Source organism: Diaporthe batatas (genome assembly GCF_019321695.1).
Source record: "Diaporthe batatas strain CRI 302-4 chromosome Unknown Contig00002, whole genome shotgun sequence".
NCBI classification, from domain to species: domain Eukaryota; kingdom Fungi; phylum Ascomycota; class Sordariomycetes; order Diaporthales; family Diaporthaceae; genus Diaporthe; species Diaporthe batatas.
In genome coordinates, this window is record NW_025408549.1 from 741,969 (window position 1) to 755,057 (window position 13,089).

General features: G+C 50.8%; 3 protein-coding genes across 3 annotated transcripts; all 3 read left to right on the top strand.

The window, feature by feature from the left end:
- Window positions 1–825: 825 nt before the first annotated feature.
- On the top strand, window positions 826–4,923 carry KVR01_001605 (uncharacterized protein; the record flags this gene model as incomplete). Its single annotated transcript, XM_044791398.1, has 3 exons — window positions 826–3,332; window positions 3,696–3,796; window positions 3,881–4,923. 3 exons carry the CDS (start codon window positions 826–828, stop codon window positions 4,921–4,923), a joined length of 3,651 nt encoding a protein of 1,216 aa, XP_044649560.1.
- A 1,520-nt stretch (window positions 4,924–6,443) lies between these two features.
- KVR01_001931 (uncharacterized protein) lies at window positions 6,444–8,859 on the top strand (the record flags this gene model as incomplete). Its single annotated transcript, XM_044788755.1, has 6 exons — window positions 6,444–6,468; window positions 6,863–7,033; window positions 7,127–7,246; window positions 7,332–7,712; window positions 7,803–8,336; window positions 8,504–8,859. The coding sequence occupies 6 exons, from the start codon at window positions 6,444–6,446 to the stop codon at window positions 8,857–8,859; spliced, it is 1,587 nt and encodes a 528-aa protein (XP_044649886.1).
- Window positions 8,860–9,345: 486 nt separating this feature from the next.
- Window positions 9,346–11,666, top strand: KVR01_001069 (uncharacterized protein). Its single transcript, XM_044786281.1, has 2 exons — window positions 9,346–10,230; window positions 10,292–11,666. The coding sequence occupies exons 1-2, from the start codon at window positions 9,888–9,890 to the stop codon at window positions 11,191–11,193; spliced, it is 1,245 nt and encodes a 414-aa protein (XP_044649024.1). The 5' UTR covers window positions 9,346–9,887; the 3' UTR covers window positions 11,194–11,666.
- Window positions 11,667–13,089: the final 1,423 nt, after the last annotated feature.

Here is a 13,089-nt window from a genome sequence, read left to right on the forward strand (position 1 = left end):
ATTAATTATTAAATATAAAATATATTAATAATAATATTATTTAAAATAATATTTAAATATTATTTTAATTTTTATATAAATTCTTTATTTTCTTTTAATTTTTATATTTTAATTTTAAATATTTTTATTTATATTTAAATACTATTTAATAATTAATTTAATTATAAAATTACTATAAAGTATAAAGTCTTTATTTAAAATAAATAAAAAATTTATATTAAATTATATATATTCTTATCTTAGTGTTAGGGTATTTAATAGTATAGTTAATTTATATATATAGACTTTTTATTTAGAATAGGTAGGGAGTCTGTGTTTATATATTATGTAAGTGATGGTTAGGCTGTAGGCCTGGCTAAGGGTATTTAAATATTTGAGATAAGGCTAAGCGGTCTTGGCCTACTGGTCGACTATGAGACTAGATCTGCCCGGAGCTTCGCCCTGGCTGCCATGGCATGTTCTGCCTGCCTGCCCGGCCCTGCCCAGTCGTAAATTCCTCCAATTCTCAGAAGCCCAAACTTTTTAGTGGGTCCATGCCCGCCAGAAGGCCATATGATTGGCTGGCCCCATTGCCGTCATCAGCTTTGCGGCAGGAAAGCGCCCCACTTAGACACCCCGAATTGCACCTCCCCAGTCGTCGATCGCATCTAATCGCATCTGCTCCTCCCTGCTACTTTCTTGCGCTTCGATCACGACTTCTCGAGCCCGATTGTCCACTCGTCTGCTCGCCGCACCCCCAGCTGTACACATGTACTCCCCGACCACGAACATCCCAGATCGCATCTCATGTATGCCCCACGGGCAAGCTGTCGATAGCCCTCGGCGATGACTTCGTCCCACCCTCAGGATGGCCCCAGTGGTCACCTCAGCACACCGCAACCACACCCCGAGCCGCAATCGCAGTCACAACCACAAGCCGAGTCGCGACCCCAGCCTGCAGCTGGCCCGCCGCCGACATCAAATGCCCCTTCACCAACCGAGCCCTTACACACAACCCACCCCGACGATGCGATAACCATAGCGAACCAAGAAATATCGCCGCCCAGGAATCTGCCCCCGTCATCCGACCCACCGGCGAATCCTGTCCAACCGTCCGCTCCCACAAGCGACGAGGCCCCTCCGCGCCGCCATGCCGACCATGATCAAGAAACCACTTCCGCTGACCTTGTTCACAACTGGCTAAACAAGACTGACGAGCAACCACCCCAGCCGGACCAACCTAGCACCGCTCCGTTTGTTGCGCCACAAGAGGGTCCTGCTGCTGCTGCTGCTGCTGCTGCTACCGCCGACGATGCGGCGTCAGTCGATCCTCGTGCGGTCAACGGCCTCTCGAGCGACTTCGCCAACCCTCATGTGCCCATGTTGGAACAGGACATGCCGCAGGCCTTCATGGACGGACAACACTACCTCGGACCGATGTACCTTCCTTGGCAGTTCCAGGACCCAACATTCAAGCTCGAACCCATGGCCTTCCACCCCGGCGTCAGCGTGCACGGTGCTGCTGACCCTGGTATCTCTGATGATGACGATGCCGCCTCACTTGACCAGCCAGAGTTAGACGGCGCCTGTTTCGACCGTATGGCACGCCTCGAATTTTCTGATTCCTACGTCGAAATCACAACAAATACCACAATAATAGGAAGAGACCAGAGAGTCTATAAGAAAGCCTTGCGGGACAAGAGAATCGCCGAGGAGGGCGGCAATGTGTCGGGGGTGGTCCCACAGAAGCGTGGCCACTACAGCAGATCCTACGTCAGTCAGGAGGGCGGTGCTTTGGGCCCCGAGTCGGACGACGAGGGTAGATCAAGGTCATCTAAGCGCCGTAGAATCTTGGACGACAGCTTTGACGCGTTGCCACCCAGGGCAGGGTCACCATCCGCAGATGACCATCCGGTGCGTGATAAGGTCATCAGCAGTCGGCAATATCTCATCGACCACACCCCAGGAGCGGTCCCTGTTGACATGGAGAATCTCCGCCCTTCATCCGATGACATAGCCAGAATAGACATCCATGGTGCCGGTCCTAACATCATCGAGACTTCCAAGGGTATTTCGCGGGATCACCTCAAGATACAGTACGATGAAGAAAACCGCCTCTGGAAGGCAACAGCCATCGGCAGGAACGGCTTTTTTTGTGACGATGTGCTCTACCGCAGGGACGACGTCGTCACACTCCGCTCCGGCGCTGATCTTCAAATCCAGGGTGTCGGCTTCATATTCACCATCCACGGCGTTGAAGACGGGAAGTTTGGCAACGAAGAGCCCAGAGCCTACTATGAAGGCGATAAGAAAATGAGCCTCGACTTTTCCAACTCCCGTTGCGAAAGCGACATGCGAGACACAGATGATGAGGAATCGCCACCCGCAAAGAACCCCAATGTGACTCTCGACTCTGATGACTCGGATGATTCAGATGCCGACGCCGACAAATCTGCTGTGCCCAAGCCAGGTGTCAATGGCGGCCTTCCCAAGGCCCAGCCGGAGGAGCCTATACGGCCAACGATTGAATCGGATTCTGTCAAGGACACTACACAGCCGGTGGGACCGGATGCACCACAAGCCATGGTGCCTCCCAAGAAACGTGGGCCAGGGCGGCCCCCCAAAAATGGCGTCATGTCCAAGAGAGAGGAGCGTGAACTCAAGAAAAAGCGCGAAGAGGAAGACAAGAAGAACAACCCACCTCAGGAGATGGGCGAGCCCCCCATCAAGAGAAAGGTTGGGCGACCCAGGAAACATCCTCGGCCTGAAGATGAGGGTGACCAGCCGGAGAAGCGCAAATATAAACCACGCAAACCAAAGAACGAGGACGGGGATGAAGAGGAAGATCCAGAGGGCGACAAGACCGACAAACAGAAGCGACTTCAAAAGCCAAAAACCCCACCATTAGACCTGGGCAAGAGGGCGGACTGGCCAGAAGAAAAGCTGCAAAAGCCCAACAAAAATTACCAGATGCTTATTGACGAGGTGTTGACCGCGGCCCCTGACGGCCTCACACTCAAGCAAATCTACAAGAGGATCGCAATGGCGTATCCGCATTTTCATTTCTGTGTCGACACCAAGGGATGGGAAAGCAGTGTGCGGCACAATCTTATAGGGAGTCTTTGCTTCGAGAAAAACCAAGAAACACACCTCTGGAAGCGGGTCCCAGGCATTCCTCTGGAGTCGGGCAAGAAGCGGAAGCCAAGCGATACTACCGCAGACTTGCGCCCTCATCAGCCAATGTACAACGCCCCTTTCAACGCCACACACAACTATCAGCAACCACCGCCACCCCAGCAGTTCCCGAACCAACAGATCGTCCCCGCTGGAGGTGGCCCTCAGATGAATGGGTTGCCCCGGTATCAAGCCGCCGGCCAGGCGCATCAGGGTCCCACGCCCACTTCGACCAATCCTGGTATTACCACGAACCAGCAGGCCCCCAGTCGCCAGGCGTACTCACAAACATCACAGCAGCAGCAGCAGCATCAGCAGCATCAGCAGCATCAGCAGCATCAGCAGCCCCAGCCGCAGCCCCAGCCGCAGCCCCAGCCGCAGCCCCAGCCAGCCGCTACAGCGCATGTGCCCCAAGCAAGTACCTATGCCGCTGGCGTGGGACCGCAGAGACCACAGTATCCAGGAAACCAACAGCAAGCCTACCTTCCGGCACTCAACCAGAGGGCACAACAGACACCGCTCGTGCATGGCCCCGCAAACAGCTCTCATCACTTGCACAACAATGCCCAGCACGCTCTAACAGGACGACTTGGTCAGGGCCCGTCGGCCCCAAGTCAGCGCGCCCCAACCATGGTTCATTCGGGTCCGCTACAACAGAATCAGCGAGCCCCAAGTTTACCGCAGCCCCAGCAACCCCTTGCGAACGCTTCAGTGCCTGTGGCTTTAGGGCCCGCGGTGGAGTCATCATTGAGAGAGTTCCTCGACAAGTTCTCCAAAGAGGTTGTCAAGCAACTCCAAGGCCGGGTCAAACGCCCACGCGCTGTTGCAGTATCCGTTATCAATCGTGGGCTAGGTCTGACCGACATGAGCCTAGCGCCAGAGCACGAGAATTTTGAGAAGGCAATTATCAACATTTTCCATACACACAAGTTAACCTACTCCAAGCCGAAGACCATCGCAGCATCAACAGCCGTGAAGGAGGCAGCGAGGCCCCAGGCCACTCCGACAGCGCCAACCGTGAATGGGAACGCGTCCGCGCCCGGATCGGCCTCAGCGGCACTTTCACCGGTACCAGCAACATTGACTTCCGCTCCCGATGGCTCTGGTCCTAGTGGCTCAAACCCCACTGTTACTGCTCCCAACAGTTCTGGCACACCCGCAAGTCAAGCCAACGGATCTCTGGCTGCGACCGCCAGCACTCAAAATGCCACCACTACGGGTGTAAACCTTGGACTTGGTCACAATAACTCCTCGGCCACTGGCCCTGCCTCGGCCGGCCCCTCGGCACCTTCTGCTCTGGCGCCCACCCATCTCCCTGGCGCTGGGAACCAATCTGGATCACCAAACAGTGTGCAACCCACTAGTGTCCCGTCTGTTCCAAGCCCTGTCCCCCACCGCTCAAGCGCGACGCCTGCAACAGGCACTCCTACCCCTGATGTGGACAACGCGCAGCTCCTGGACCCAAAACTTGTCGACGTGATCAAGCAGTACAAGGAACTGAGTCAGCAAGTACTGAAACCACAGCTCGGACCGCTCCACGCCGAGATCCTGGTGATGAGTGCGGTGAACCGTGTGCTCGGCTTCACAGAGGAGACAATTGTTCCGCAGACCGCTCAAAATACAAAGCTTGGCCTCAAGGAGGCGGAGGACGCGCTCATGAACAGCCTCAGACCTCGAATAGATTCCTACCTCAGAAGCAAGCAGGCGCCTGCAACACCCACGCCTGCCCCCGTCCATGGCGCAACAACCACCTCGGCATTGCCATTGTAAGCTTCACCACGCTAGATGTCGTCCGAAGCTTCTCGACGTTATCCATGGTTTGTGATTTGGTGGCTGTCGTTGCTGTATCGGGGCCCAAGTGACGCGACTTCAGGAGTGCCCCACAAATCAAAATGTTATCTTATTGGTGCGGCTGGACATGGGCTAAGAGGCTCTCGTTTGCATAATCATGGCCATCCATTTATTGTTGTCGGGGATGTTATGTGAGCATACCCAGCGCAACTTATGATCAGGCATGTTAAGACTGATGGTGTGGAGGAACGGCGCTGGATATTTTGCAGGGTTTCAACGAATGGCATGGATAGGCGCCGGTCTGAATCAGCGGGATCATTGTTTACTGCTCAGGGATACCTCGTGTTTTTCAGACTATTGTCAGTTTATACTTATTATGCGGCGCATGTAACTGACGGTTCAACCAACCGTTAGTTAGCACACGTTGTGGAATGCCGTGGGTATCATCACACGATATCCCGAGAGATGCGCGGTATAGGTAACGAATACAAAATAACCAACTTTGGATTCAGTCTTGTCTCCATTACTCCCTACTTCGCGCTTAGCGTTCGCATCAGATTCCCATGGTGACAGGCGGAACATCACGGCTGGCTGCATGTACTATCACGGTGACACTGGTGATGATTTGCCGACCCAACGGTCACGGACATACCTCCTCCCCCTGTAAAGTCGAGAAGTTCAGACGATTATCCCGCGGCCTGCCAAACCTGCCAGAGAGGCTGTCGGCCCCGCATCATTGGCCCTGGTATCCTTGGCTTCGAGATCAATCCCACTGTCGGCAGCTCCCGCGCTACAGCGATGCTTCCTGTCATCCTGTGGCCAAAAGGGGAATTCATGCGCTAGGATGCATCCACAACGCACAACCAACACAGAGGCAGGTGTCATAGAACATGCTAGGTTATATTAGCTTACCCTGTCCCGTCTATGGAGTGATCGTCCCCTTTTATTCTTGATTTTCTGGCTTGTGAATACTCGGATCGGTAGATGTAGGCTGTCCTGTGCGATTGAGTCGGCACGGAGTAGCATGCAGGCTGGCATGTTTGGTCGATTGTCATGCTCAGATGCCCCCCATGTCCCCGGTACGGAGTAGGTAGTAGCGAGCCAAGATCCCTTCCCCTTGTTCGGATGGGCATTCTCGGTGGTGTGCGGAGAAGAGTGGCATAGTAGGCTTGTTGAGATGGCATGTGGAAATAAGGCATTGGGCGAATATCAAGCATGGGATAATAAGCGTTTTGTGCAGACGTATATATATACCTCCCATCGATTTGACGACAGCCCTATGGTTTCGCCCCGGGGAAATAAGACCTGCTTGCTCTTAGACAAGCAGAGCTGATCGAAGGCTTCAGACCCCGACAATCTACGAGGATATTAACAGCCGGATGATCTAATTCTCACAATCATACCATGATGCGCAGCTCACTCCTTCTCATAATATTTGTAGTCTTGGGCTCCACATCGCCTGTTAGTAGCGGCTCGAACACAAACACAAGACAAGCATCATGGACCGTGGGCCAACCGGTGACGGTCAAAGCCGGCACGGTAAGAGGAACTGCCTCTCGCGTGCGGCCAGAGGTATCAGCATACTTGGGCATCCCTTTTGCTCGGCCTCCCACCGGCCAGCAACGTTTTATGCCTCCGGTCGCAGTGAGCTCGTTCAGCGCTGCGGCTAATTCAAGTGACAACTCGGCTGTCTTTGACGCCTCGGATTTTGGACCAGACTGTCCGAGTAACCATAGTAAGTGACCAAATATACAGAAAGAGAACAAGTTCGCTTGTACAAGTCGTATTGCCCGTATTGCTTTAACTAAACCACTGCGTTCTTCTTCTTTTCAGAGCACTCTTGTTCAGTTCTTGTAGTTGTGTCCTACTTAAGTATTGCACTTAGTATCTGGAGGAACAGGAGACTAAACAATATCAGTCCCAACCGACCAAGCATATATCGGAGGACCGGCCGGGCAAGCAATCCTCACCGCCGAGGCACAGACCGGACGGCCGCTTAGCGAGGACTGCCTGTCACTCAACGTTTGGACGAAGCCTCAGTCGGGCACGGGACAACCCAAAGCAGTGCTCTTCTGGATATTTGGAGGAGGTAAACCTTCCCGCTGACATGGAGTCTTCGACAACCGCACGTGCGCTTATTATGCTAGGTACTCGGTGGGCTGACATTTGCGTTTCTCGACAGGTTTCTCGATCGGTAACACAGCGTGTGAAATCTATGATGGGTCGGTGCTGGCCGACGAGAATGATGTGGTGGTGATTTCAGCTAATTACCGGGTCAACATATTTGGCTTTCCCGGTGCACGTTAGTCCAACTCTTCTCTTACGGTTTCTTTAAGTGTCCTGCTACATGGCATCGCAGCATTTACTCACCAACGCACACATCACAGCCGGCCTGCAGCAGAACGTCGGCCTCTTGGACCAACGCATGGCCCTCGAATGGGTGCGCAACGAGGTCTCGGCATTCGGAGGGGACCCGTCTCGCATCACCGTGTTCGGACAGTCAGCCGGCGGAGCATCGACGGATTACCTGAGTCTAATGTACCCAAATGACCCTATCGCAAATGGCTTTATCCCGCAGTCTGGAGTCGCTAGCGGCGCAGTCGGTGCCCTGGCGGGTACTCCTGAGGACGCGGCCACCGCCTGGTACGATGTGTCAGCCTCGGCGGGCTGTGGTGGCAAGGAGGCTGGGGAGGGCACCGTCGACTGTATGCGCATGAAGACAACAGCCGAGATCCTGGGTGCTGTTCACGAGAATTCTCTCATCGCCAGTAGGTGACCAGATATGGCCCGGCCCGGACAGTCCTCAACTTTCCGTGAACAGGCTACGTACCCACCCTCAGGTACTGACAAGCTCCTAGTCCAGACGGGGTTCCAGCCCGTCGCAGACGACATTACCGCCCCGTCGGCTGCAGTAGACCGCATCAAGGCGGGCAACTTCGCCAGGGTCCCGATGCTGGTGGGCAACGTCGAGAACGAGGCGGCCTTCATCTGGCCGGTGCTGCTCGCGTACACGTACTTCGACAAGTCGACCGTCGACATGATCGCGCCGCTGACGAAGCTGGTGCAGCCGATCCTCGACATCGCCAACCTCGTCGGCTTCACGTGCGGGGCGCGGCAGGCGGCCGGCCTGCGGGTGGAACAGGGCGTCACCACGTACAGGTACCGCTTCTATGGCGGCAACTATACGAACCTCTACGTCAACGACGTCGGGGCTGACTACCACACCGCCGAGCTGCCCGTCGTCTTTGGGACCGCGTCTTGGCTGACGGGCATCCCGGATACGCCTGCGCAGGCATCGACGGGCGCGTTCATGAGGAAAGCCTGGGCCGAGTTTGCAAGGGACCCAGAGGACGGGCTGGCAAACCTGGGTTGGCCGAAGTATGACCCAGACGGTAAGTTTACTTATGCTTGGTCTCGAGTGCCGCCCCCCCCCCCCTCTCCTTCCCCGCGCCCTCTTTTGTCCCCGAGTCTCGTTCGGTTCCTTCATTGGCGCTCCTAAGAGCAAGCCACCTGGTGTTGGACCGACCGTTCGGATACTAAACTTTGCTCTCGTCTCAAGATGGCACCCTAGCGCGGCTTGCATTCGAGGGGGAGACGGGGCCTTCATATATCGACCCGGACGACACCGACACGCTATGCACCCCCATCAACTTTGTTCTGAATAGGGTCACCGGGGCGACCAGCACGGTGATGAGCTGCCTTGGCTCCGCCCTCATGGCCGTCGTGACAAATGGGACAGGGTCCGAGCAGGTGAAGCAGGTCTTGGCTGGTGAGTGCTCTCATGATCGGCTCGATTCCTCGGATACGTTCAAGTTCTTGATGCTGACCGTGTCATCAGAGAGCTCGGGTCCTTTGACCTCGACCTCGGTGACAGACATAATCATGGCTCTGGTCAGCTTGATGGGGAAACTCTGACGATCAGGACGCGATGAAGACGTGTTGGTGAGGGGGTCCTGATTTTGGCAAAGGGATTTGATGCCAAGCCCTTCAAATTTCTTACCCAGTCAAATGCTGTCTGTCCTCTTCATGCTCGCAGTTGGGTAGAGTGGTCCCGCCCAGTCTAGGCGCAGCATGGCCCGCATAGCCGGCAGTTGGGTAGCATGCTCCACAAGTCTTGCTCACACCTCAGACGGATCCCTGCCCAGCTGTCGTACGACCTGACGTTGAGGAATATAACCTACTGTTTGTAGTTGGCACGTTGCAGCCTGCAGCATGCGGCGAAAGCGCGTGCAAAACGTTTAGCCGAAGCAAAGGTATGATGCGTAGTGCCCAACCTGGCAATCTCACGGACCCGACCGAGCTGCACAATGTCCGGGAGTTTGGGTTACTAATCAGGATTTAAACATCGGCTTTAGGGGCTGCCCAGCACCGTGTAACCAACTTGCCAACCCATCAAGGCATGTTGCTTGACTCATTCGGCCGTCGGAAACTTTCGCCAATTGCAAATCATAAATCTGGGCCGTGGCATCCGCAGCCCCGGCGAGGGTGCACACTCGTCTTACTAATGTCGATATCATGAGAGCCTCAGGGGTAACAGTAGTGAGTAGGCAGGGCGGCTCGGGCGGGCCGTCAGTCTAGCGGTACGAGTCTTCGCCATGAGATACGAAGTAGCTCGGGAGTGGAGAGCCTCAGATAACATTGAACTCAGACAAATCAATGCGTGCAGGGGATTTGCATTCCACGTTCGGGCGGTAGTCTAAACGCCGGCCCGCAGGCGGCCGCAGCGGCCGCTTCGAAGGCTTCGAAGGCTTCGAAAGGGTTCTACCCTGCCTTCTGGCTCCGGAGTAGGCCCGTGTCTTGGCTCTCCTTTGTCTGAGCGGTGGATGCCAACGGGGCCCAAGCTCCTGGGATGCCGTACGTCACTGACAGGGAGAGCGGGAGGTCAGTGTTGAGATTAGTCGCCGACGGGGCGATGCCCAGCCAGAGAGGGCAGGTCAGAGTCGATGATAAAAAGCTTAATCGCCCTCGTCTTGGCTGGTCGACATGATCGGCTCACAACAGATCTGCACCAACATTCTTCCCTCAACCCATTGACCTCGACTCGACTGTCCGTATCCCAACCTTCCCTGACCTACTACAACACACAATTTCATATCATTATGGCCGCAACACAGTTCGAGGGCTGGCTCGGCAAGGATGTGGAGTCTGCCAAAGGCAAGATGGAGTGGGGCGCCTTCGAGCCCAAGAAGTGGACAGAGAACGACGTCGACATTGAGATTTCCCACTGCGGGATCTGCGGTTCCGACTTGCACACGCTCAAGTCCGGCTGGTTCCCGACCCCTTATCGTGAGCCCCGACCCAGCCCCCCGACCATGTTGCAAGGTGTCGCTAACATTCCGGTTGCCAGCTTGCGTCGTTGGCCATGAGATTGTCGGCACGGCAGTTCGTGTTGGCAAGAACGTGACGCATGTCAAGCAGGGCGACCGCGTGGGCGTGGGCGCCCAGGCGCTGTCGTGCCTGAAGCCCGACTGTCCTGATTGCTCCAGCCACAACGAGGTCTACTGCGCCAACGTGATGGCGAGCACGTACGGCTCGGTCTACCCCAATGACGAGGGCAAGTCGTACGGCGGGTATGCGAATTACAACCGGACCAACGGCCACTTTGTGATCCCGATCCCGGAGGGCGTCGACAGTGCCGACGCAGCGCCGATGCTGTGCGGTGGCATCACAGTGTACAGCCCGCTGAAGCAGAATGGTTGCGGGCCGGGCAAGACAGTGGGCGTGATCGGCGTGGGCGGGCTGGGCCACTTCGCAGTGCTCTTCGCAAAGGCGCTGGGCGCGGACAAGGTGGTGGGCATCAGCCGCAGGGCCAGCAAGAAGGACGATGTCCTGGCGCTCGGGGCCGACGCCTACATCGCCACGGCGGACGACGAGGACTGGGCGACCAAGAACAAGCGCAGCCTGGATCTGATCATCTCGACCGTGTCGAGCGCCAACATGCCGCTGACGGACTACCTGGGCCTGCTCAAGACCAAGGGCACGCTGATCCAGGTGGGCGCGCCGGACGACGGCAACCTGCCACCCATCAACGCGTTCACGCTGCTCGCCAACGGCATCAAGATCGGTGGCAGCGGCATCGGCAGCCCCCGCGAGATCTCGGAGATGCTCCAGCTCGCAGCAGACAAGAAGGTCAAGCCGTGGGTCCAGGCCAGGCCGATGAAGGAGGCGAACCAGGCGGTCCTCGACATGGATGCGGGCAAGGCGAGGTTCAGATATGTGCTGGTCAACGAGAACGTTGGCAAGAACTGATGCGGATGGCTGGCTTGCTTGTGGCGTAAGAGGTTCGGTAGATAAAACGTTAGACACCAGATAGAGAAGGTCATGTATGCGTTACCGGTAGATCACAGCTCTGGTCCGTTGTGAGGTGAGGTTGAAATAGAAATAGAAATACGGCACATGGGTGCCTGGGTACTTAAGTACCAAGACTAAGTACCAAGACTAAGTACCAACATGTGCCAAGTTGCCAACCAGGCGGGCCGTCACATGTGGGAAGCTTGTGTCGAATGCAGGTGTGCGGCGTGTGCCTGCCTCTCAGGGTCCCAAGACCGGCTGGGCGGGCGGGGAGTGGGGAGGTACCCACCCCCGCCTCACCTCATCTGTCCTACTCATCAAGGTACCTACCTACTGAGTTACAGATCAGGTACTAAAAGCTGACTGACTGACTGATAAGGCGGCGACGACGACGACGGACAAGGAAAAAGCCAGTAAGGACGTGGGCCAGGGGCTCTTATAACATATAAGAAGTCGGGTTCGCTTTACCAAAATTTACTACTATAGCCCTCTATAAGCTCTAAAGAGTAATAAATTTTACCTAACTTCTTAATTTATAAATTATAAGGATTAATATTATTATTAAGGGGCCTTTTAAGGTTATTTAGACCTTAAATAAAGTAAATTAAAAATAAAATATAAAATAAAGTAGCCTTAAGCTTTATAAAAGATTACTTTAAATAAAAAAAGTTTTTAATTAGAATTATAATATATTTTATAAAATATATTAGTAATTTAAATAAAAATTAAAGAAAAAGGAAAGAAAAACTTAATTACTTAGTTATTAAAAGAGGAAAAGATTATTATTTATTACTTAATATATCTATTATAAAAGTTTTTAATAATAAACCTTAATAATATAATATAATAATATAGTTTAAAGTATTATAATAATTAATATTATAATTTTAATTATTAAATATAAAAAAGAATTATTAAATACTTTTTTATAAATAAAGACTTTTAATATATCTTTTATTTAAATTATTTTTTTATTTCTTTCTTTTATAAAATAGTTTAATTAAAATAAAATATATCCTTTATAAAATAAGTAACTAATTAAAGATATCTTTTAAAATAAATTAAAATATTTAAAAATAAACTAAAAATAATTAAAGAGATAACTTATAAGCTAACCTTTAAGTAACTCTTTTATAAAATATATTATTTATAATATAAATTAAAATATTTAAAAATAAATAAAAGATAATTAAAAATAACTTATAAGTTAACTTTTAAAAAGTAGAAATTAAAAATAGTTAAGGTAATAACTTATTAATTAAAATAAAACTTATTAATTAAAAATAACTAACTAATTAAAAATAATTTATAAGCTAACCTTTAAATAGTCTTTTTTATAAAAGTATATCCTTTATAAAATAATTAAAATATAAATAGAAAAGTAAATAATAATTAATAAATAAATAGTAATTATAAGAAATTAAAAATATATAAATATAAATATAATTAATATTTTTTAATATTTTAATTTATAAGCTTTAAAAATAATATTTAAACTTATTATTACCTATTTATACCTTATAAATTATAAATATTAATTAGATTTATAACTTATAAAGTATAAATAAAATTAATATATATAAATTAAATATTTTAACTTTAAATAAAATAATTATTTTATAAATTATTTTAAACTTTATTATAAAATTAATTATTTTAAATTAATTTAATCCTTTATACTTTATTACTTAATAAATATAATTTTTAAATCCTCCTTTATAATCTTTATAATCCTTATAATTTTTATAGTTTTATAATCTTTTAATCCTTATAATCCTTATTATATATTATTATAAAATTATTTTTATTTTTATATAATTTTTAATCTTTATAGTCTTTATAATTTATAACTCT